The sequence below is a fragment of the Salmo trutta genome, chromosome 22 (assembly GCF_901001165.1).
Source record: "Salmo trutta chromosome 22, fSalTru1.1, whole genome shotgun sequence".
Classification (NCBI taxonomy): Eukaryota; Metazoa; Chordata; class Actinopteri; order Salmoniformes; family Salmonidae; genus Salmo; species Salmo trutta.
Window position 1 is genome coordinate 23,013,695 of NC_042978.1, and position 21,819 is coordinate 23,035,513.

General features: G+C 42.1%; 1 protein-coding gene across 4 annotated transcripts in view; it reads right to left on the reverse strand.

The window, feature by feature from the left end:
- Positions 1–21,819, reverse strand: part of osbpl9 (oxysterol binding protein-like 9) — a 46,354-nt gene that overhangs the window by 5,820 nt on the left and 18,715 nt on the right. Inside the window, exons 4-13 of one of the 4 annotated variants that reach the window (XM_029707273.1) lie at positions 14,859–14,935; positions 10,680–10,775; positions 10,478–10,525; positions 10,020–10,049; positions 9,874–9,924; positions 9,466–9,504; positions 5,891–5,981; positions 5,267–5,371; positions 2,846–3,005; positions 149–261 (exon numbers count right to left, since the gene is read on the reverse strand). In XM_029707273.1, coding sequence (XP_029563133.1) covers positions 149–261; positions 2,846–3,005; positions 5,267–5,371; positions 5,891–5,981; positions 9,466–9,504; positions 9,874–9,924; positions 10,020–10,049; positions 10,478–10,525; positions 10,680–10,775; positions 14,859–14,935 — 810 coding nt within the window. Of the gene's footprint in view, positions 1–148; positions 262–2,845; positions 3,006–5,266; positions 5,372–5,890; positions 5,982–9,465; positions 9,505–9,873; positions 9,925–10,019; positions 10,050–10,477; positions 10,526–10,679; positions 10,776–11,274; positions 11,401–13,557; positions 13,802–14,858; positions 14,936–21,819 lie in introns of those variants that run through there. The other 3 variants (XM_029707276.1, XM_029707275.1, XM_029707274.1) reach the window with 3 other exon arrangements.

Below are 21,819 nucleotides of genomic sequence, written 5' to 3' on the forward strand. Positions count from 1 at the left end.
GATACGCTAACCTCTCACCATTAAAATAACATATGTCACTGTCCCAATACTTTTGGGTCTCACTGTAGGTTATTGTTGGGGGTAGACAGGTGTGAGGATAAGTAGGGCAATGTGCGTGTGTTTGTGTGTGCGTTCATGTGTGTATCACCTGCGTCAGTGGTGCCGTTAGACATGGAGGAGTCGAGGGACTCGTTAGTGTTTGGTCGTTTCAGCACTGTTCCATCATCGCTGTGAGGCAAAGCAGCAGAAGGCCTAGAGGGACTGCCAGAGAGAAGGATGGAGGGAGAGATGAAGGTGGAGGGATGCAGAGAAAGAAATAACTGATTACCTAATAGGAAATATATGCCGTAAAGGCACAGGATTAAAACACACCTCCAGCACACCTCAAGCAAAACACAATCAGCTTATGACAAGTTGCATTTTCCCATAACTAGGGTTGTTGCGGTGACCGTACTACCGCCACACTGGCAGTCATGAGTCATAACCGCAGTAAAATTACACGTGACCGTTAAATTACGGTAATCTCCTCTTATGCACTCCGGACTTGCATTGGTAGTACCCAACTTGCTAACGACCATCAGGTCCTACTGGCCTGGCACTCTGCGCTCTATTGTCCCTCCATCAGGTCCTACTGGCCTGGTACTCAGCGCTCTATTGTCCCTCCATCAGGACCTACTGGCCTGGTACTCAGCGCTCTATTGTACCTCCATCAGGTCCTAATGGTCTGGTACTCAGCGCTCTATTGTCCCTCCATCAGGACCTACTGGCCTGGTACTCAGCGCTCTATTGTCCCTCCATCAGGACCTACTGGCCTTGTACTCAGCGCTCTATTGTCCCTCCATCAGGTCCTACTGGCCTGGTACTCAGCGCTCTATTGTCCCTCCATCAGGACCTACTGGCCTGGTACTCAGCGCTCTATTGTCCCTCCATCAGGTCCTAATGGTCTGGTACTCAGCGCTCTATTGTCCCTCCATCAGGACCTACTGGCCTGGTACTCAGCGCTCTATTGTCCCTCCATCAGGTCCTAATGGTCTGGTACTCAGCGCTCTATTGTCCCTCCATCAGGTCCTAATGGTCTGGTACTCAGCGCTCTATTGTCCCTCCATCAGGTCCTAATGGTCTGGTACTCAGCGCTCCATTGTCCCTCTAACCACTCTGACATCAATGCAAATGGTAATGAAAATCACATCAAAACACTTATCATCAAAACAGTATGTGCTTTTAAAATTTGAAGAATTTCAACAACAGGTTGAAACTGAGTGGAAAACATGGTCGTTGTGGATGTTGTTTCAAAGCCTAACAACAAAATAGACAGTGCTTTCTTAGGTGATAATTCATTCAAAACACTATATGTGATCTCAAGGCCGAAAAAATAAAAATACATTTTTGTCCGTGATGCAATAAATAGCCTACCGCATATTACGCACTGCAACATAAAAAAAAATAAAGATTGAATATGTCTTTGGTACATAATTGGTCTATCCTACACTCCAAAATTAAAAATTTTAGTATTTTAGTAATGGCCTTTGAGTGTGGACTGCATTGTTATGCATACTGGATGGACTGGTTACCTTATGCTCCACTCTAAACTTTCTATCCATGATTCTGAGAGAAAACATACAGGCCTAGGCGATGCTGTCGATTCATTGATTGTGCAGGGCGGCTTACAGAGTAAGCCTAGAATTATAGTGAATCTGTATTCGATTTTTAATAGAGTAGTAATGGGGCTTATTCTTTTTTTTATTTATGAAATATGTTTGTGAAAACATGTTACTTCCGATGTTCCCGAACAGATTTCACTTGGTTTCCCAAATCAAGCACTGGCTAGCTGCAGGAACAGGGTTGGAGAGCCCATGGCATACAGAGTTTGGATGGAATATCACCTGTCGTGCAGCAAGAGGCTGCATGCTCCTCAAACAGTGGTTGATGTGTACAGTGAAGTAACTGGAGTAGCCTACCCTGCATGATTGAAAAACTAACCGCCTATTCGAGTGCATGCGGATGTCTTTTTGCCTGTGCCCGTTCCTGCCCGTTGGATAATGGGCCATTCTAAATCAAAACAAATTTTACATATTAGTAAAGACAAGAGAATAGTCTGAGGTGTGAAAATATGATCACTTGATGAGAACAGTGTGTGCAGCCTGAGGGAAGGAACAGAGCTCAAACTTCTACGCTCTACATAGCTATTTTATTCAGCTAAGTGCAATTATATTCTTTTTACTATAAAATCATATAATATAAAATAATGGCAGGGGACTTAAGCATATCTTGTCTGCTAAATGAACAAGCCTACAGCTTATGGCATGGAGCATAGCCAGATAACATAGTCGGCCTACTCATATGCTGTTATTCTGAAATACATTTTCTTCATTTCTTAAGGTTTTTAGACCTGCCTAAAATAAAATGGATTTATGGTGATGGTATATATTCAATTGATTTATTAGAATTTTTATATGTGGATGTTCCAAAGGCGCGCATCAGTGGCTTGTATGCATGGAGGACTGGAGCTGCTAAACGTGTATATATTAAAGGCCATTTAACGTGAGACTGGCAGTCTTTTGCATGACAATACCCGGCTGACAAAATTGAATGACCGCCACAGCCCTACCCATACCCATCAAGTATTTAACATGGGGTTGAATCAGAACAGTTTCCGGAAATTGCCATTTGTACACAAGCACAACTAATAAATGTACAACGACAACAAAGGATCACTAAAATCATGAAATAAAGAGAGTGCCAGGATGTGGTCAGGTGGACCATTTCCATCACCGTCCTTAGTCTCTGTAATCCCCAGTACTCCAGTAAACTGCTGTGTTGATGGATAAAGAGAGTAAATACTCACTCTAGGAAGTGTTTGGGAGACGTGCTGTTCTGGGAGAACTCGTCAGCATCATAGAACTCGTCTTCACTGCTGGAGTAAGAGAAGTCAGGGACCGAGTGGGAGGTGATGGTCATGTGACTGGGGGAGGCAACGCTGCTGCTGGGCGCCGAGGGGCCACTCCCTGAAACACAGACAGAGAGAGAGAGAAAACAGGGTGGGGGTGAGCAGGAGGTCCCAGTTGAGACGGGCCTAAACCATGTATAGCAAAAATAGCTATTTTTGTTTACTGCTTTGAACTAAAATCATACACAGCGGCTCTATGCAGATTTTTTCCTCTCAGTGATCATATGGACATCATTTTTCTGTTCTAACTGTTCCCATATTGTTAGAGAACCATGAGAAGTTTATTCCTTGCATAATCTCCCCTGCAGTGCAATGTGTGCTCCCAGGTTTCTTCCTTAGTGCACAGCTCAGCATTTATTCAGCAGCATCAGCAGGGTTGAAAACAGGCAGGACCCTCCAAGCCAGAGGAATAATGACATTTGGAGAAAGTACCTAAGGTGCTCTCCTTGTTTCACATACACCCCAGACATTCTAGCAGTAAAACAAAACTTCCTGTTGCTAACAGCGGTTTCTAGCAAGGGACACATACCTAATGAAAACCCATTTCGAAAAATACAAATGAGTAAATAAAAAAAAGTCAATACTGCTTATTTCTGTGGTGATTATGACGTGACATCCCCACTGAGTGGATACTCAAGCCCAAAATGCAAGTTCTAGGTGACAGAGTGAAATGTTTGTCCGAGTACAACTGCTAGCTACAGTGCCTTCAGAAAATACTCACACCCCTTGACTTTTTAAACAATTGTTCTGTTACAGCCTGAATTTAAAATTGATTAAATTTAGATTTTTTTGGTCACTTGTCTACACACAATACCCCATAATGTCAAAGTGAAAAGATGTTTTTCAAAATTTGTACAAATTAATTTAAAATTTAAAATGAAAAGCTGAAATGTCTTATGTCAATAAGTATTCAAGCCCTTTGTTATGGCAAGTCTAAATTACATTTACATTTAAGTCATTTAGCAGACGCTCTTATCCAGAGCGACTTACAAATTGGTGCATTCACCTTATGATATCCAGTGGAACAACCACTCTACAATAGTGCATCTAAATCTTTTAAGGGGGGGGGGGGGGGGGGGGGAAATAAGTACAGGAGTAAACATTTGCTTTACAAGTCACATAATAAGCTCCAAGGACTCACTCTGTGTGCAATACTAGTGTTTAACATGATTTTTTAAATGACTACCTCATCTCTGTACTCCACACATACAGATAATTGTAAGGTCCTTCAGTCCAACAGAATTTCAAACACAGATTCAACCAAAGACCAGGGAGATGGGTAGAAAGAAAAAAAGGCAGACATTGAATATCCCTTTGAGAGGAAGGAAACCGCTCAGGGATTTCACCACAAGGCCAATTGTGACTTTAAAACAGTTTAATGGCTGTGATTGGAGAAAACTGAGGATGGATCAACAGCATTGTAATTACTCCACAATACTAACCTAATTGACATAGTAAAAAGAAGGAAGCCTGTACATAATAAAAAATATATTACAAAACATGCATCCTGTTTGCAACAAGGCACTAAAGTACTACTGTAAAAAATGTGACCAAGCAATTCCCTTTTTGTCCTGAATACAAAGTGTTATGTATTGGTTTTGCCCCAAACATTACTGAGTACCACTCCACATTTTCAAGCATAGTAGTGGCTGCATCATGTTATGGGTATGCTTGTAATCTAATCATTAAGCACTGGGGAGATTTTCAGGATTAAAAAAAATGGAACGGAGCTGAGCACAGGAAAAATCCCAAAGGAAAACCTGGTTCAGTCTGCTTTCCATCAGACACTGGGATATGAATTCACCTTTCAGCAGAACAATAACCTAAAACACAAAGCCATATCTACGCTTACCAAGAAGACTGAATGTTCAGTTTTGACTTTTATCTGCTTGAAAATCTATGGCAAGACTTGAAAATGGCTGTCTAGCAATGACCAACAACCAACTTGACAGAGCGTTAATAATTCTGAAAAGAATAAAAATGGGCAAATATTGTACAATCCAGGTGTGCAAAGCTCTTAGAGACTCACAGCTGTAATCGCTGCCAAAGGTGATTCTAACATGTATTGACTCAGGAATGTGAATACTTACGTAAATGAGATATCTGTATTTTATTTTCAGTAAATGAAAAAAAATAAAAAACATGTTTTCACTTTGTCATTATGGGGTATTGTGTGTAGATGGATGCGGGAAAAAAAAGAAATACATTTTGAATTCAGGCTGTAACACCTAAATGTGGAATAAGTCAAGGGGCATGAATACTTCCTGAAGGAACTGTAAGTGTGGGTGACCTGACCACTAGTGTGTGATGACCTCTGACCTGTGCTGTTGGGGGTCGGAGTCTGCAGGCTGCCCATCACCGTGACAACAGGCCCCACTGATAGAGTGGATGGCCGCTGTTCTCCTTTACACATTTTGGAGCCATCTACATAAAGGAGACAAGAAGAAGGAGAAGGCTCTGGCATGAGAACAACACTGCTTTATGATGCAACAGACTCAACGTCATTACAGACCTGTGAGGGAGCAAGCTTAAATAATATTAAAAAAAATAAAAAATATAGCAGTCATAGGTATCTATTAAACTGTGACTGTTAAAATGTTGAACTTTGCTGACACGGGTCTCGACCTTGGGATTGGATTTGTGTCCAATTTCAGAGAAAGCTTAATTTAGATTGCCCTACATTGGGAAGTAGACATGCTGAAAAATAGGGATTCAAGCACACCAGGGGGCACTATAGATGTGTGTTTCAGGAAATAAACATTTATAAGGTACAAAAATCTGAAAGTATTAAATCCAATGCTAATCTATATCCATGAAATCAAATAGTTAGTTTTGTATACAATATCCGTATGTGGACTCAAATGGATATTTTTATTCTGAGGGACAAATCCTCCTGATAGGATTGTAGATTAGATTGTGTGTATGGCTCTCTGTATACTGTACCTGTGGGGAGGGTGGTCTGTGTTGGCATGGCTAAGTTGACTAAAGAAGTGTCCTGAGGCTGAAATATCCCATCCACTGGGTTGATGGTGCTCTGTACAGGGCAAGACAAAATGGTGCCAGTCTTAAAACATAATAGGTAGTTAGGCACATCTGCAACGCACATTGCTCTAGACCGGCAGTAGCACTTAACACACCAATACGGAGCAGACTACAATGACAAAATAAATACACACTGCCAATGACTAGAAAGATCAATTACCTTTCACTCCGCTTCCGGTAAATATTGGAAAACGTAGTTCTACCTAATAAATATCTAACTACATTCAGTGCCTTCCGGAATTATTGGGATAGTTAAACGTGTTGTTTTGGCTCTGTACTCCAGCTCTTTGGATTTGTAATTATACAATTACTATGAGGTTAAAGTGCAAATTGTCAGATTTAATTTGAGGGTATTTTCATTCATATAGGGTAAATCGTTTTGAAATTACAGCACTTTTTGTACATAGTCCCCCCATTTTAGGGTACCAAAAGTATTGGGACAAATTCACTTATATGTGTATTAAAGAAGTAAAAAGTTTATTATTTGGTCCCATATTCTTAGCACGCAATGATTACATCAAGTTTGTGGCTCTACACATTTCTTGGATGCATTTGCTGTTTGTTTTGGTTGTGTTTTAGATTATTTTTTGCCCAATAGAAATGAATGGTAAATAATGTATTGTGTAATTTCGGAGTCACTTTTATAATAAATAAGAATAGCATGTTCCTAAACACTTCTAGATTAATGTGGATGCTACCATGATTACGGATAGTCCTGAATGAAACGCACCAACATATCCCCAAGACATGCTAACCTCTCACCATTACAATAACAGGGGAGGTTAACATTTCTGGGGGGGTATGATATTTGCGCGTCTAATTTACTCACTCATTCATTCAGGACTATACATAATCATAGTAGCATCCACATTAATGTAGAAGCATTTAGAAACGTTCAATTATTATTTACAATAAAACAGACACAATACATTTACCATTATTTTCTATTGTGCACAAAATAATCTGAAACACAAACAAAACAAATAGCAAATGTACCCAACAAGTTTGCAGTCACAAGCTTGATGTAATCATTGCGTGCTAGGAATATGGGACAAAATAATAACATTTTGACTACTTTAATACACATTTACAATGCATTCGGAAAGTATTCAGACCCCTTGTCTTTTTCCACATTTTGTTACGTTACAGCCTTACTCTAAAATTGATTAAATTGATTTTATTCCCCTCATCAATCTAAACACAATACTCCATAATGACAAAGCAAAACAGAAATATAACATTTACATAAGTATTCAGACCCTTTACTCAGTACTTTGTTGAAGCACCTTTGGCAGAAATTACAGCCTCGAGTTCTCTTCGGTATTACGTTACAAGCTTGGCACACCTGTATTTGGGGAGTTTCTCTGCAGATCCTCTCAAGCTCTGTCAGGTTGGATTGGAAGCGTTGCTGCCAGGCTATTTTCAGGTCTCTTCAGAGATGTTTGATCGGGTTCAAGTCCGGGCTCTGGCTGGGCCACTCAAGGACATTCAGAGACTTGTCCCGAAACCACTCCTGTGTTGTCGTGGCTGTGTGCTTAGGGTCATTGTCCTGTTGGAAGGTGAACCTTCGCCCGAGTCTGAGGTCCTGAAGCAGATTTTCAAGGATCGCGCTATAATTTACTCTACATCATTCCCTCGATCCTGACTAGTCTCCCAGTCCCTGGCGCTGAAAAACATCCCTACAGCATGATGCTGCCACCATGCTTCCAAACTCCCAAGCGGGCTGTCATTTGCCTTTTACTGAGGAGTGGCTTCAGGCTGGTCACTCTACTATAAAGGCCTGATTGGTGGAGTGCTGCAGAGATAGTGATCCTTCTGGAAGGTTCATCCATCTCCACAGAGGAACTCTGGAGCTCTGTCAGAGTGACCATCGGGGTTCTTGGTCACCTCCCTGGGAAGGGGTCTGAATACTTTCCAAATGCACTGTAAGTGAATTTGTTCCCATACCTTTGGTCATCTAAAATGGGGGGACTATGTATAAACGGTTCACACGATATTGATGAAAATACCCTCAAATTAAAGCTGACATTCTGCACTTTAACTTCAGTCATTGAATCATTTCAAATCCAGAGTGCTGGAGTACAGAGCCAAAACAACAACAACGACTGTCCCAATAATTAGAGGACACTGTATATCACAACACTTATAGTAAAACCTAATATTATCAAACATATTTTCCACCCTGCTAAATTTAGGACAAAAATTATTTTCCAGCGAGCTACATAATGTGATGGCATAACTTGTCTTATTAAAGTTTTCTTGAGATTTAAAACCCACAGATTTTAATCCTAGGTATATTTAACTGTGGTCTAGCCTTATCAATTCATCTTAAAAATGTGTACACACATTATACAAAGTGCACTGCTGCCATAGCTTTATGGGTCAGTGATACCGTAACTCAACAGCAAAAGGCAGAACAAGAGGAGAGGTCAGAAATCATCAAGTCCTACACAATCTCAGAACACAACAGTGCGGTGTGAGCAGCATACGGAGGTATGACAGAGAATGAAGGAGAGTGTGGTCTGAAAATAAGTTTGGGCACCATGCAGAATGGAAGATTTCACACTACTCTTCTGAGCGGACAGAAGACACTACGTCAACTAAGGATCTTTACAGTCAGGAAAGTGGAAATATAAAAAAAGAAATCAAGGAAATGAAGGCATGCAGTGAAGTTCAGTCCTCTCTCTGCCCTTCAGAACAGGAGTCGGAGTGAAATTTGGGAGATTTCTCTCATTTTCCATTCACTCCCCCCTCCCCCTGTCCACGTGCTTTCTGGAAAGTAAGGCAGCCACTCCTAATTATAGCCAATTACAGAAACGTTGCTGCTCCACAGTGGTGCAACCAGTGTGGCCTCGCTAGCTAGAGATGAAACCAACAGCAAAGGATGCTTCTATTGCAGACTGAGGGAAGGGGTTAGAGCTAGAGTGCTTAAGGCATGGTTAGAAGAGGGTCTTATATGTGTAAGGCTAATGGCCAGAGAGATTACTGTCAGAAGACTGGCCTGGCGGGCTGATCCTATGGGATTCCGACTTACAAACATCTATGGGAAGAGAGTAAAGCCAGTAAACAGCCTTTGATTGGTTGACATCTATTAGTCCTTGATGGTTCAATAGGCATGCACAGTAAGTAAAAATCGATGGAGAGTTGGGGGAGGGTATAAGCACACTCACACACACTCCTACAAACGTGTCATAAAAGAAGCAGAATGATGTTGTGCCTAAAAGGTGTAGTGAAGAGTAAAGTTTCTCACTATTATCAGCAACAAAAAACATGATTTCAGCTGAAAAAGGGGATAGGGGCGTGGCAAAGGAAGAGCAATATACGAGATTAAGCTATTTTTCTAAACAAATGGCATGCACTTTTACATATCTGATTTGTCTTTTTTTTCTATAGTTTAGCGTGAATTAATCGGAAAAGAAGGATAGAGGTTTGGTTGATTTCGATATTTCTAATGGACAGAGAACGTCAGAACTTACTATCAGTCCGTATGCGTGTTGCTGTTCGTTACTTTGATCCTTAAAATTTTGAGAAGAAAACGTTACTTGAGGAATGTTCAACTGTTTGTATGTAATGACGATATGAGCTTGTTAAGAGCTTCTCTTTCAAGCAGCCATCAAGTTATTTAGAAAGTCAGAGCATTTGTAATGGTAACATCATTATGAGCTCTAAGATTATCGAGTGTATGTGAGAATCACCTCTCCAAAACGTCAAAATGAAACCTAATGGAATGTAGCAAACGGCCCACAATAAACTAGGCAGTAGTTAAGTGGAAAACTACTGGCTTGGCGATATCATGCAGTGTACCGTGATGTGGTCTCACAACAATGACATGACAGTGATGCAATGAGAGTCCCACCACAGTCAAATGAATGAGTCCATTTTACCTTGGCAATCTGCAGCAATACAATACAGTGCTTGATGGACTCTACCATACTCTGAAAAGAGAAACAGCACAGAGAATGAAACACCGCACTCAAATTCAGACAGGTGATTCTGAAAATAAGGACTTTTAAAATGGGGTTTCACTTACACATGTGGTTTCCTTCAAATTTTCAATTTTCTTAAAAGGAGAAAAACATGATCAAAAATGGCTGTTTCACTTCAGACTTTATTTTAACACCTAACTAGACTTCGGGACTCAAAGTTAGGCGAGTCATTGACTGAGCAAGATCGGCACAGTGAAACCTGTGAAACCAACGCAGAAACATGCTTTGTTCAAACTCTTTCACAATCATGGCATTAGACAAGACGAACAATGATTTCACTCCAACTATAGTTGTGTCCTATGTTCATCACAACATAACAGGTCATTGTCTTCACCATATTAAACAACCTAGAGTTTAAATGTTCCAAACTGACCTAAAACTAAACTCATGATCTCAATAAGGAAGTGAATCACAGCTACTAAAAAAACTGACAGAAAATCTCTGAGTCAATAATTAATCAGGCACAGTTCTGGTGACAAGAGAAGAAACAGATATCACTCACTCGGCGCGACTCATCTTCTTTGCAATCCTTGATTTTCTCATCAAAGAGCTGGAAGAGAGGAGATGTATGAGAAGCTGAAGAGGATACACTCAAATCAGGAGCCGAATAAAAACACATTCAGCGATGATGCAGTGACGAGTCGGTCACCGTTATTATGAGAGTCACGGTCATACTTAGTCACTCAAATGTGGAGAAGCCTCACCTTTAACTGATCAATTAGAATTTGGAGGTATGCGTCAGCCTCTGCAAGTTTCTTATCGAAGTCTTGGACACTTGGAACAAATCCTGTCTCTGCCTCCTTAAAATAGAAAATGAAAAAAGAGCAGAACATTCTAACTTTACAGCACAGTATGACAGTTTTCTGCTTCCATCAGTAACCTATTTTGGCCAGTGCGCCTCTACTCTGAAAGTTTGTTAGCAGATACATTTTTTTTTTTTATTCTCCTGGTGGGGCTTTAAAAAAGCAGAATGTAGCAGCACAAAACAGCAACTGTTTGGCAGAAGCTTCCAGCATTGTACAGTAAGTACAGTGATATGAACTGTTCAACTAGCATTGTTTAAAGGCTTTGCCTGCCAGCCTGCCTGACCATGCCTGCTGATGACAAATCAAGAACAGTCCCTTCACTACCTGGAAGTTAGCTTGGTTAAACAGAAATACAGAAATGAAATACCCAACAACTTCCTCAAAAATACCTGAAAACTAATGCTTAACCAAAGCAGTCTGACCTTACAATATTACAACTCTTAAAACACATCCATAACCACTTTGCTGGACAGTTAGTAAATCATATACTCCCCTCTCTCAGTACTGCTCTGGTCTTAGCGTATCCTATGGTTTGGCAGACGCCTTTGGACGACGCCTGTTTCTCAACTGAAATGTATCGTACAGGGATGTGAAGAAAAGCCATTAACACACATTAACCCCAGTGTTGTCTAAAGTGTAAACTGTAAAAACCTAACAAGCTTTATAGAGACCAAAGTCTGGGCCTTTTTTTCAAAAATTCCTTTAGGATCAAAGGTGGTTCGCTATCAATATAGAAGCAAGTTGCCTAGTGTTGGTGGCTAAAGAGGTGCCTGAGCAAATAAAATAAAAACAGGTACTTTGCTAAGCTAAAGAATAGTCCCCTTTCAATCTGTGGGGAAGAGGAGTCTGGCATTAGTGCTCTTTAGAGCTTGGGGGTAACCAGAAAAATACATCTGTCTCCTCTTTAAAAACCTTAAGTGGAGGGCCTCCCAAGTGGCACAGTGGTATAAGGCTGTGCCACTAGAGATCCTGGTTCGAGTCCAGGCTCTGTCGCAGCCGGCCGGGACCAGAAGACCCATGGGGAAGTGCATAATTGGTCCAGCATCGTCCGGGTTAGAGGGGAGGGTTTGGCCGGCAGTGATGTCCTTGTCACATCACGCTCTAGTGACTCCTGTTACGGGCCGGGCGCATGCACACTGACACGGTTGCCAGGTGTACGGCGCTTCCTCCGACAAATTGGTGTGGCTGGCTTCCGGGTTAAGCGGGCATTGTGTCAATAAGCAGTGCGGCTTGGTTGGGTTGTGTTTCGGAGGACGAACGGCTCTCAACCTTCGCCTCTCCCGAGTCCGTACGGGAGTTGCAGCGATGGGACAAGACTAACTACCAATTGGATACCATGAAATTGAGGGAGAAAAAGAGCTAAATATATATATATATATATATATATATATATAACCTTAAGTGTTCACAGTCTCAGGATTGAGGGCATCGGGATTCTCGTGGGTGTTTTTTGTGTGTGTGTGGCCAAGCAGACATCTACACAGCTTCATGTTTGTGTCTAAGAAACAGACAGCTCCGGTGTCTCTCCTGTTCTTCCTCTATCAACAAAATTTGAAGAGGCAGAAAAGAGAATTCCTAATAAATACAAAATCCTTGCCTGGTGACTCATACTGAATTTAATTCTGCTGCCCTATCACTACATACATTCAGTCTGAGACTACCATCGTAGTCATTTCTGCTTACGTCAAAGTGAAGGGCTTGGTACAAAACAACACACACCAATCAGAGTATCAACGCCAATGACTATTCCGGAAACACCGCTTTACCCACGTGTGTTCAGGCTCTGGCCCAAGCCATTGATTTCTGGGACCAATCCGAACGATATGAATGCATTCACATTCGAGAAGATGAGGAGTTCAAATCCAGACTCAAGGTGGAGAAGAAACGTTAGTGGGTGAGGCGTTTGGCCGGAGCGATGTGAATGGGTAGCAAGGAAATCAACTGAATACAAAAAAAAATCCTGGCCACGACTGTAGATTCTGAATTTGAAAGCAACGTCAACCTACTTATGGGGAAATGCATGCACATGGTTATGTTGACTACAGTAATAGTGCTGGCTTGGTGTGAGGCTAAGGTATCACAACATGAACTGATTTTGACACCTGTGAGAAGCTGTATTGTTTGAACACCTGCATCCAAAGACACATGAAATAGAACAGCAGTTCTATGTCAGACTTTTAGAGTAATTTCTTTACCCCCGTGACCAAAATCATTCCATCCCAATTTTCACATAGAAAAGTCCTACCATACACTTACATACCAAAAACGGTTGAGCGGGCCCCTGCTGTATTTCAGGTTCAAAAGGTTAAGGAAAATGCTATCAATATGACACGGACCTCATAATTGCAGAGGGACAAAGCCGTTAACATTACAAACAAAGAGGGAGAGAGAGTCCCTATTGCTCTCTATTTCTGTTATGTCAACACAAGCCCATATCACCATGATGGAAGGGATCCTTCTGCTGGACTAGAGCAGCTTATAAACCCAGAGGACGGTCATGTAGGCTAGTAACTGCAGCTTTGGCATGTTCACACATTCTGTTCCTAAAAGAGCTTTCTTTGTCTAACCAGACAATCCCTCCCTATGCTAGTGTACCACACCTACCCCCACTAACCACCAGACATTGGAAATAAAAAACCTCAAAGCTCACCAATCTAGCCCACCCTTCACTCAGACACTGCACCCCCTCCCCGTTTGGCTTTCCACACAGCATGACCCAGTTAAGAACTGCATTGTCGCACTCCAACCAACCATTTCCCCCCAGTGTGGTACTCACAGGACGCAGAGCTCTGAGGGACATGCCTCGTCAAAATGCACAGGCCAAAGCTGACCCTACAGCTCCTCTCTCCTCCCTTACGCAAACAAACGACTGTTCTAGTGCTCTCCACTTCTATAGACTGCCAGCAGGAACACCACCAGCATCGTCTGGTACATCTACAGTACGTTCTACATCAGCTGAGCAGCAGCATACGCAGGCAAAGTTAATCCAGGATCCTATTCTCTCTGACAGGAAGTACAGACTTTCTTAAAAAAAAGAAGAAAAAAAGCAGCACAAGCCCATGTGACAAGCAACAACAGCTGCTCTGATTGGATAAAGCTGAGGTGCAGATGTCTGGCTGAAAGAGTAAGCAGGACTCTGATTTGGTCTAGGTCACATGACCCTGCTATGACTCCACGCTTACACAGTGTTTGCAAGCAGGCAGCCAGTCAGCAGTGTCGGGCAGGGATCGGAGAGAGTGAGGCAGAGGGAGGGGTGGCAGAGGGGAGGAGTGGGTTAGAGAAGGAAAGCAGAAGGAAAGCAGAACAGAAGGCACATAAACAACTGGAGGGTAGAAGTAATGCTGGCTAGAGAAAGGAGGCCTATATTTTGTGAGCCACAAAGGGCTCAGACCAAAATAAGAGCTGGAAATTAGCAGTTTAGAGAGCAACTAATACACAGCACTCTTACAAACAGGCTTTAATAGATAAACATGATGCCCATCATCAGCCAACAGTCTAACCAAACCGTGCTCCCTGTGCTCCTAACCACACAGAGACACTCTTACTGTGTCCAGACTAATTTCCTTCTATTCTCAGATGACTTCTTAACCCTTTCACTGATTAGGACAAGAGTGCTTTAGCCTGCTAGCAGTGTCCCCGTGCTACTAGTTGAGATGAAGCTGACAGAGGCATGATATTAATTCTATATCCCGATTTCCTGCATCCAAAAGACCTCAACAAATAGCATGAAAGGTTAATTTGACAACACATGCTTCCAAAAGGTGAAACATAAACTGCTATTGCACAATGTTCTCAACAGTTCCTCTATTATTTCCTGTGGTCTTAGGTAAAATAACAAATTGAAGAAATACAGTTCCCCTTATGTTCCCTCTTTGAAGGTTAAAACACAGACACTTCAATTATTAGATTTTTTTTACAATGCAACAACAGCAAGAGTTATCCCCATCATTTGAGAAAGCTTATTTAAAAAAAAAGGTTGAGCAAAATCTTTCTCCTCTTTAGCTGAACTCAATGGCTTGGGACTAGTACCCCCAGTACTACTAGAGTGAAGCTGGTCTGAAAAGATGAGTGACTTACCTGCAGTTGGAGGGTGTGACGGAGAATAGTCCCCTCTAAGGCATGGATCCACTTCTCCCGTTCGTCTGCATCTCGAGCTGAGAAGAAAAACACACAAAACACAGCAGATGAGCCATAGTCGAGATAGGAATTATTACAACAGCAACAGAGTGCTTCACCTAGTAGTAACCTTGTAGCTACAAGAAAGACTAGAGCACCTCATCTGCGCTCATCTGGCCCAACAAGTTAACTACGTGCTCATTGTGCTGTGCCTTTGAAGCTACTAAGGGGGTTCTTGCAACCCTTCTGGTGCGTCGCTGGGCAAGACTATCAAGGGAGGTCTCCTGACGAGAGACACAGCCTGTTGCCAGGCTGCACCCTCTCAGAGCAAAGACACAGAGCAAACAAAACGTCTGACATTTACACTGAAAAGACCAGAGAGGCCCTCCACACTGACGGACAGATGATAAGCTGTAGACCATACTATTTACCAAGAGCGTTTCCATCTATACATTTCGTAGCTGTCTATTTACCACAACAAACCAATGCTGGAACTAAGACTGCACTCAACGGGCTGTATAGGGCCATAAGTAAACAAGAAGATGCTCACCCAGAGGCGGCGCTTCTACTGGCTGGTGACTTTACTGCAGGGAAACTGAAATTCGTTTGACCTCATTTTTAACAACATGTCACCTTTGCAACTAGGTGTGAAAAAAACTCCAGATCACCTCACACATACAGACGCATCTCCCTCCATCTGGCAAATCTGACCCTAACTCTATCCTCCTGATTCGTGCTTACAAGCAAAAACTCATACATGAAGTACCAGTGACGTGCTCAATACAGCAGTGGTCCAATGAAGCGGATGCTAAGCTATAGGACTGTTTCGTTAGCAAAGACTGGAGTTTCCGGGCCATGGACCCAAAATATTGATGTTTTGTTCCTCGAGCCACTTAGTGATCACTTTTGCCTTATGGCAAGGTGCTCCATCATGCTGGAAAAGGCATTGTTCATCACCAAACTGTTCCTGGATGGTTGGGAGAAGTTGCTCTCTGAGGATGTGTTGGTACCATTCTTTATTCATGGCTGTGTTCTTAGGCAAAATTGTGAGTGAGCCCACTCCCTTGGCTGAGAAGCAACCCCACACATGAATGGTCTCAGGATGCTTTACTGTTGGCATGACACAGGACTGATGGTAGCGCTCACCTTGTCTTCTCCGGACAAGCTTTTTCCCCGGATGCCCCAAACAATCGGAAAGGGGTTTCAGAGAAAATTACTTTACCCCAGTCCTCAGCAGTCCAATCCCTATAACTTTTGCAGAATATCAGTCTGTCCCTGATGTTTTTACTGGAGAGTGGCTTCTTTGCTGCCCTTCTTGACACCAGGCCATCCTCCAAAAGTCTTCGCCTCACTGTGCGTGCAGATGCACTCACACCTGCCTGCTGCCATTCCTGAGCAAGCTCTGAACTGGTGGTGCCCCGATCCCGCAGCTGAATCAACTTGAGGAGACGGTCCTGGCGCTTGCTGGACTTTCTTGGGCGCCCTGAAGCCTTCTTCACAACAACTGAACCGCTCTCCTTGAAGTTCTTGATGATCCAATAAATGGTCGATTTAGGTGCAATCTTACTGGCAGCAATATCCTTGCCTGTGAAGCCCTTTTTGTTCAAAGCAATGATGACGGCATGTGTTTCCTTGCAGGTAACCATGGTTGACAGAGGAAGAACAAAGATTCCAAGCACCACCCTCCTTTTGAAGCTTCCAGTCTGTTATTCAAACTCAATCAGCATGTCAAAGTGATCTCCAGCCTTGTCCTAGTCAACACTCACACCTGTGTTAACAAGAGAATCACTGACATGATGTCAGCTGGTCCTTTTGTGGCAGGGCTGAAATGCAGTGGAAATTATTTTTGGGGATTCATTTCATTTGCATGGCAAAGAGGGACTTTGCAATTAATTGCAATTCATCTGACCACTCTTCATAACATTCTGGAGTATATGCAAATTGCCATCATACAAACTGAGGCAGCAGACTTTGTGAAAATGTATATTTTTGTCATTCTCAAAACTTGTGGCCACGACTGTACATACCCCAAACAGAAGCCATGGATTATAGGCAACATCCGCACTGAGCTAAAGGCTAGAGCTGCTGCTTTCAAGGAACGGGACACTAATCCGGACGCTTATAAGAAATCCCGTTCCGCCCTCTCCGACAAACCAAACTGACAAAGCTTCAATGCAGGACCAAGATCGAATTCTACGAATTAAGGGAAAACCAGCCGTGAGCTGCCCAGTGACGCGAGCCTACCAGATGCACTAAATACCTTCCAGGGTCGCGTTGAGGCAAGCAACACTGAATCATACACGAGAAAACCAGCTGTTCCAGGCGACTGTGTGATCACGCTCTCCATAGCCGATGTGAGTAAGACCTTTAAGCAGGTTAACATTCACAAGGCCAGATGGATTACCAGGATGAGTACTCCCAAGCATGCAATGACCAGCTTCACTGACATTTTCAACCTGCTCCTGACCGAATCTAATACCTATACTGAACAAAAATATAAAACGCAACATGTAAAGTGTTGATCCCACGTTTCATGAGCTGAAATAAAAAAGGTCCCAGAAATTTTCCACACACACAAAACACATATTTTTCTAAAATTCTGTGCACAAATGTGCTTACATCCCTGTTAGTGAGTGTTTCTCCTTTGCCAAGAGAATCCCCCTCCCTGACAAGTTCAGCATATCAAGAAGCATGATCATTACACAGGTGCACCTTGTGCTGGGGACAATAAAAGGCCACTCTAAAATGTGCAGTTTTGTTACACAGCACAATGCCACAGGTGTCTCAAGTTGAGGGAGCGTGCAATTGGCATGCTGACTGCAGGAATGTCCACCAGAGCTGTTGCCAAAGAATTTGTTAATTTCTCTACCATAAGCCACCTCTCCAATGTTGTTTTAGAGAATATGGCAGTAAGTCCAACTGGCCTCACAATTGCAGACCACTTGTAACCACACCAGCCCAGGACCTCCACATCCGGCTTCTTCACCTGTGGGATTGTCTGAGACCAGCAACCCGGACAACTGATGAAACTGAGGAGTATTTGTGTCTGTAATAAAGCCCTTTTGTGGGTAAAAACTTATTGGCTGGGCCTGGCTCCCCAGTGGGTGGGGCCTATGCCCTCCCGGGCCCATCCATGGCTGCGCCCCTGTGAAATCCATAGATTTAAGGCTTAATGAATTTATCGCAATTGATTTATTTTCTTATATGTAAATCAGTAAAATAGTTGAAAGTGTTGCATGTTGCTTTTATATTTTTCTTCAGTATACATGTTTCAAGCAAACCGCCATAGTCCCTGTGCCCAAGAACTCAAAGGTAACCTGTCTAAATGACAGTAGCAGTCACTGTGTGGAAAGATGTCTTCAAGGCAAAAGGAGGCTACTTTGAATAATCTGAAATATATTGATTTGTTGAACACTTTTTTTGATTACTACATGATTCCATATGTATTATTTCATAGTTTGTCTTCATTATTATTCTGGTCTGAGAGTCTTTAGGTGCCTTTTGGCAAACTCCAAGCGGGCTGTCATGTGCATTTTACTGAGGAGTGGCTTCTGTCTGGCCACTCTACCATAAAAGGCCTGATTGGTGGAGGGCTGCAGAGATGGCATGTCCCTTCTGGAAGGTTCTCCCATCTCCACAGAAGAACTCTGGAGCTCTGTCAGAGTGACCATTGGGTTCTTGGTCACCTCCCTGACCATCCCTAAATTGGCAAACATAAAAAAAATTTTTTTTTAAATGTACTCGCTTTGTCATTATGGAGTATTGTTTGAAGATTGATTTTAGAATAAGCCTGTAACGTAACAAAACGTGGAAAAAGTCAAGGGGTCTGAATACTTTCTGAATGCACTGTCGTTCATCTATTTGTTTGCTGATCTCTTTCTGATCAGATACATTTAGTATGCAACGATGTAGCTTAAAGTGAAGGTCTATTATTTTGCTCAAAAGCCCACAGAGGTTGTGAAATATGAACAAGACTCACATGCTTTTGAAAATATGATGGCTTGTTAGCTGTGCCACTAGAGTTTCTGGGGTCAAATCCAGACGACGTCGCAGTCGGCCGTGACCGGGAGATCCATGGGGCGGCACACAATTGGCCCAGTGTCGTCCGGGTTAGGGGAGCGTTTGGCTGGCAGGGATATCCATGTCCCATCGCGCACTAGCGACTCCTGTGGCGAGCCGTGTGCAGTGCACGCTGACACGGTCGCCAGGTGCACGGTGTTTCCTCCAACACATTGCTGTGGCTGGCTTCCGGGTTAAGAGGGCATTGTATCAAGAAGCAGTGCGGCTTGGTTGGGTTGTGTTTCAGAGGACGCACGGCTCTCGACCGTCGCCTCTCCCGAGTCCGTACGGGAGTGGTAGCGCTGAGACAAGATTAACTACCAATTGGATACCGCGAAATTGGGGAGAAAAAAGGGGTTAACCTCTCTGGGGTATGTGGGACACTATTCAACAGCCAGTGAAATAGCAGGGCGGCAAATTCAAAACAACAAAAATCTCAATTAAAATCTCAAACGTACAACTATTATATCCCATTTTAAAGATACACTTCTCGTTAATCCAACCACATTGATTTCAAAAAGGCTTTACGGCGAAAGCATAACATTAGATTATGTTAGGACAGCACCTAGACAAGAAAAACCCCACAGCCATTTTCCAAGCAAGGAGAGGTGTCACAAAAACCAGAAATACAGCTAAAATGAATCACTAACCTTTGATGATCATCAGATGGCACTCATAGGACTTCATGTTACACAATACATGTATGTTTTGCACGAAAAAGTTCATATTTATATCCATAAACCCCATTTTACATCGGCGTGTAATGATCAAAAATGTTTTGCCTCCCAAAACTTCCGGTGAATGAGCACATCAATTTGCAGAAATACTCATCATAAACGTTGATAAAATATTCAACAGTTATTTAAAGAATTATAGATGCATTAAGGAGAAGTGTAACCGCTGTGTCAGATTTCAAAAAAGCTTTACGGCGAAAGGAAATTTTGCAATAATCTGAGTACAGCGTTCAGACACGAAACCAAACCCGCCATTTTGTGGAGTCAACAAAACTCAGAAATAATATTATAAATATTCACTTACCTTTGATGATCTTCATCGGAATGCACTCACAGGAATCCCAGGTCCACAATAAATGTTTGTTTTGTTCGATAAAGTCCATCATTTATGTCCAAATACCTCCTTTTTGTTCGCGCGTTCAGTCCACTACTCCAAATGCAGGAAGCTCGCGCAAAATGTCACAACGAAAAGTTTTTAAAAAAGTTAAATTTACGTTCGTAGAAATATGTCAAACGATGTATAGCATCAATCTTTAGGACGTTTTTAACATAAATCTTCAGTAATATTCCAACCGGACAATTCCAATGTCTTCAGAAAAGAAAAGGAACACAGCTAACTCTTACGTAAGTGAGCTCATGTCATTTTCTCACTCATCAACTTCCAGGCCCTGTTGTTCGCTCCATATTCACAGTAGAAGCATGAAACAACATTCTAAAGATTGTTGACATCTAGTGGAAGCCTTAGGAAGTGCAAAATGAACCCTAAGTCACTGTATAGGGAAAAACTACACACATCAGATTTCCACACTTCCTGGTTAGATTTTTCTCAGGTTTTTGCCTGCCATATGAGTTCTGTTATACTCACAGACATAATTCAAACAGTTTTAGAAACTTCAGAGTGTTTTCTATCCAAATCCATACTAATAATATGCATATCCTACCTTCTGAGCCTGAGTAGCAGGCAGTTTAATTTGGGCACGCCTTTCATCCAGACGTCAAAATACTGCCCCCTACCCTAGAGAAGTTAAAGTAAAAAAAAAAGTTACAAATTCATTTAAAATATGATGGCTATTATTTTCAAATCGGTATCATGCTTAAGGTAAGACCCTACGCCTGCTCCCAAAGAAAGTGGAGCGAAACGTGCATAAAAAAAAGGCATGGACTTGGGCTCCGTTTCAAAATATTATGTTTTTATATGACAGCGGTTCAACACGTTCCCGTGACACAAGTTGTGGGGGGAAATATGTATTTTATTCTGTTATATTCCATTATAAAATATATGCGTGTTGACTGTAATCGGGTAGGTTTGTCTTGTCTGTTTAATTAACAAAATAAGGAGTTATCGATTTCATTTGACATTAACTTAAAATATGCAATAATTTTTTCCTTTTGAAAATGCATTTTATTATTCGTTTGTTTCTTAAGACCTGCCTAAACAAATGAATAATAGATTTATTTTTGGTGTATATTTAATGGATTTATTAAAATAGACGCCCACCCAAATCTGCACACCACTACTACCACTGGTCCCCAGCATGCCGACATGCACACAAGTGGTATAAAAGGCGTATGCAGGCAAGAATGTGGTAATAATGGGCCTGTTTCTAAGGGGGTTATATAAAAAATTGCCCAATTTTTTGTTACAGGCAAATACCGTAAATCCTACCTGAAAACAGTAGTAGTTACCATTTACATTTACATTTAAGTCATTTAGCAGACGCTCTTATCCAGAGCAACTTACAAAACTTGGTTGCATGCACTTGATGCATCTCCCTTCTACCTTAAGCTCTTTGTGTGACAGTGAGGACGGACTGTTCGGTCAGTTCCACACCTATCTGTGACCTGCAAGCAAGCAATGTGCCATCCCTGTGTGCTATTTACAGTGCATCCCAAACATGGCCACTCCTTACTAAAGGGGATGCAGTCTCATGAGGATACACCATCTGTCATAACACCAACCATCATTACTGGGGTCAGTCTTGAGTGTGATATAAGCTACAGACAATGCTGATGAAGTGATAGCAACAGCAAATCATTAACACTAATATAATATATTGAACACTTATATAACTTGGAGACCAATAAAACTATTGTTCTGTACAGCAAAAACACTTCAGTTTTGGTAGTCC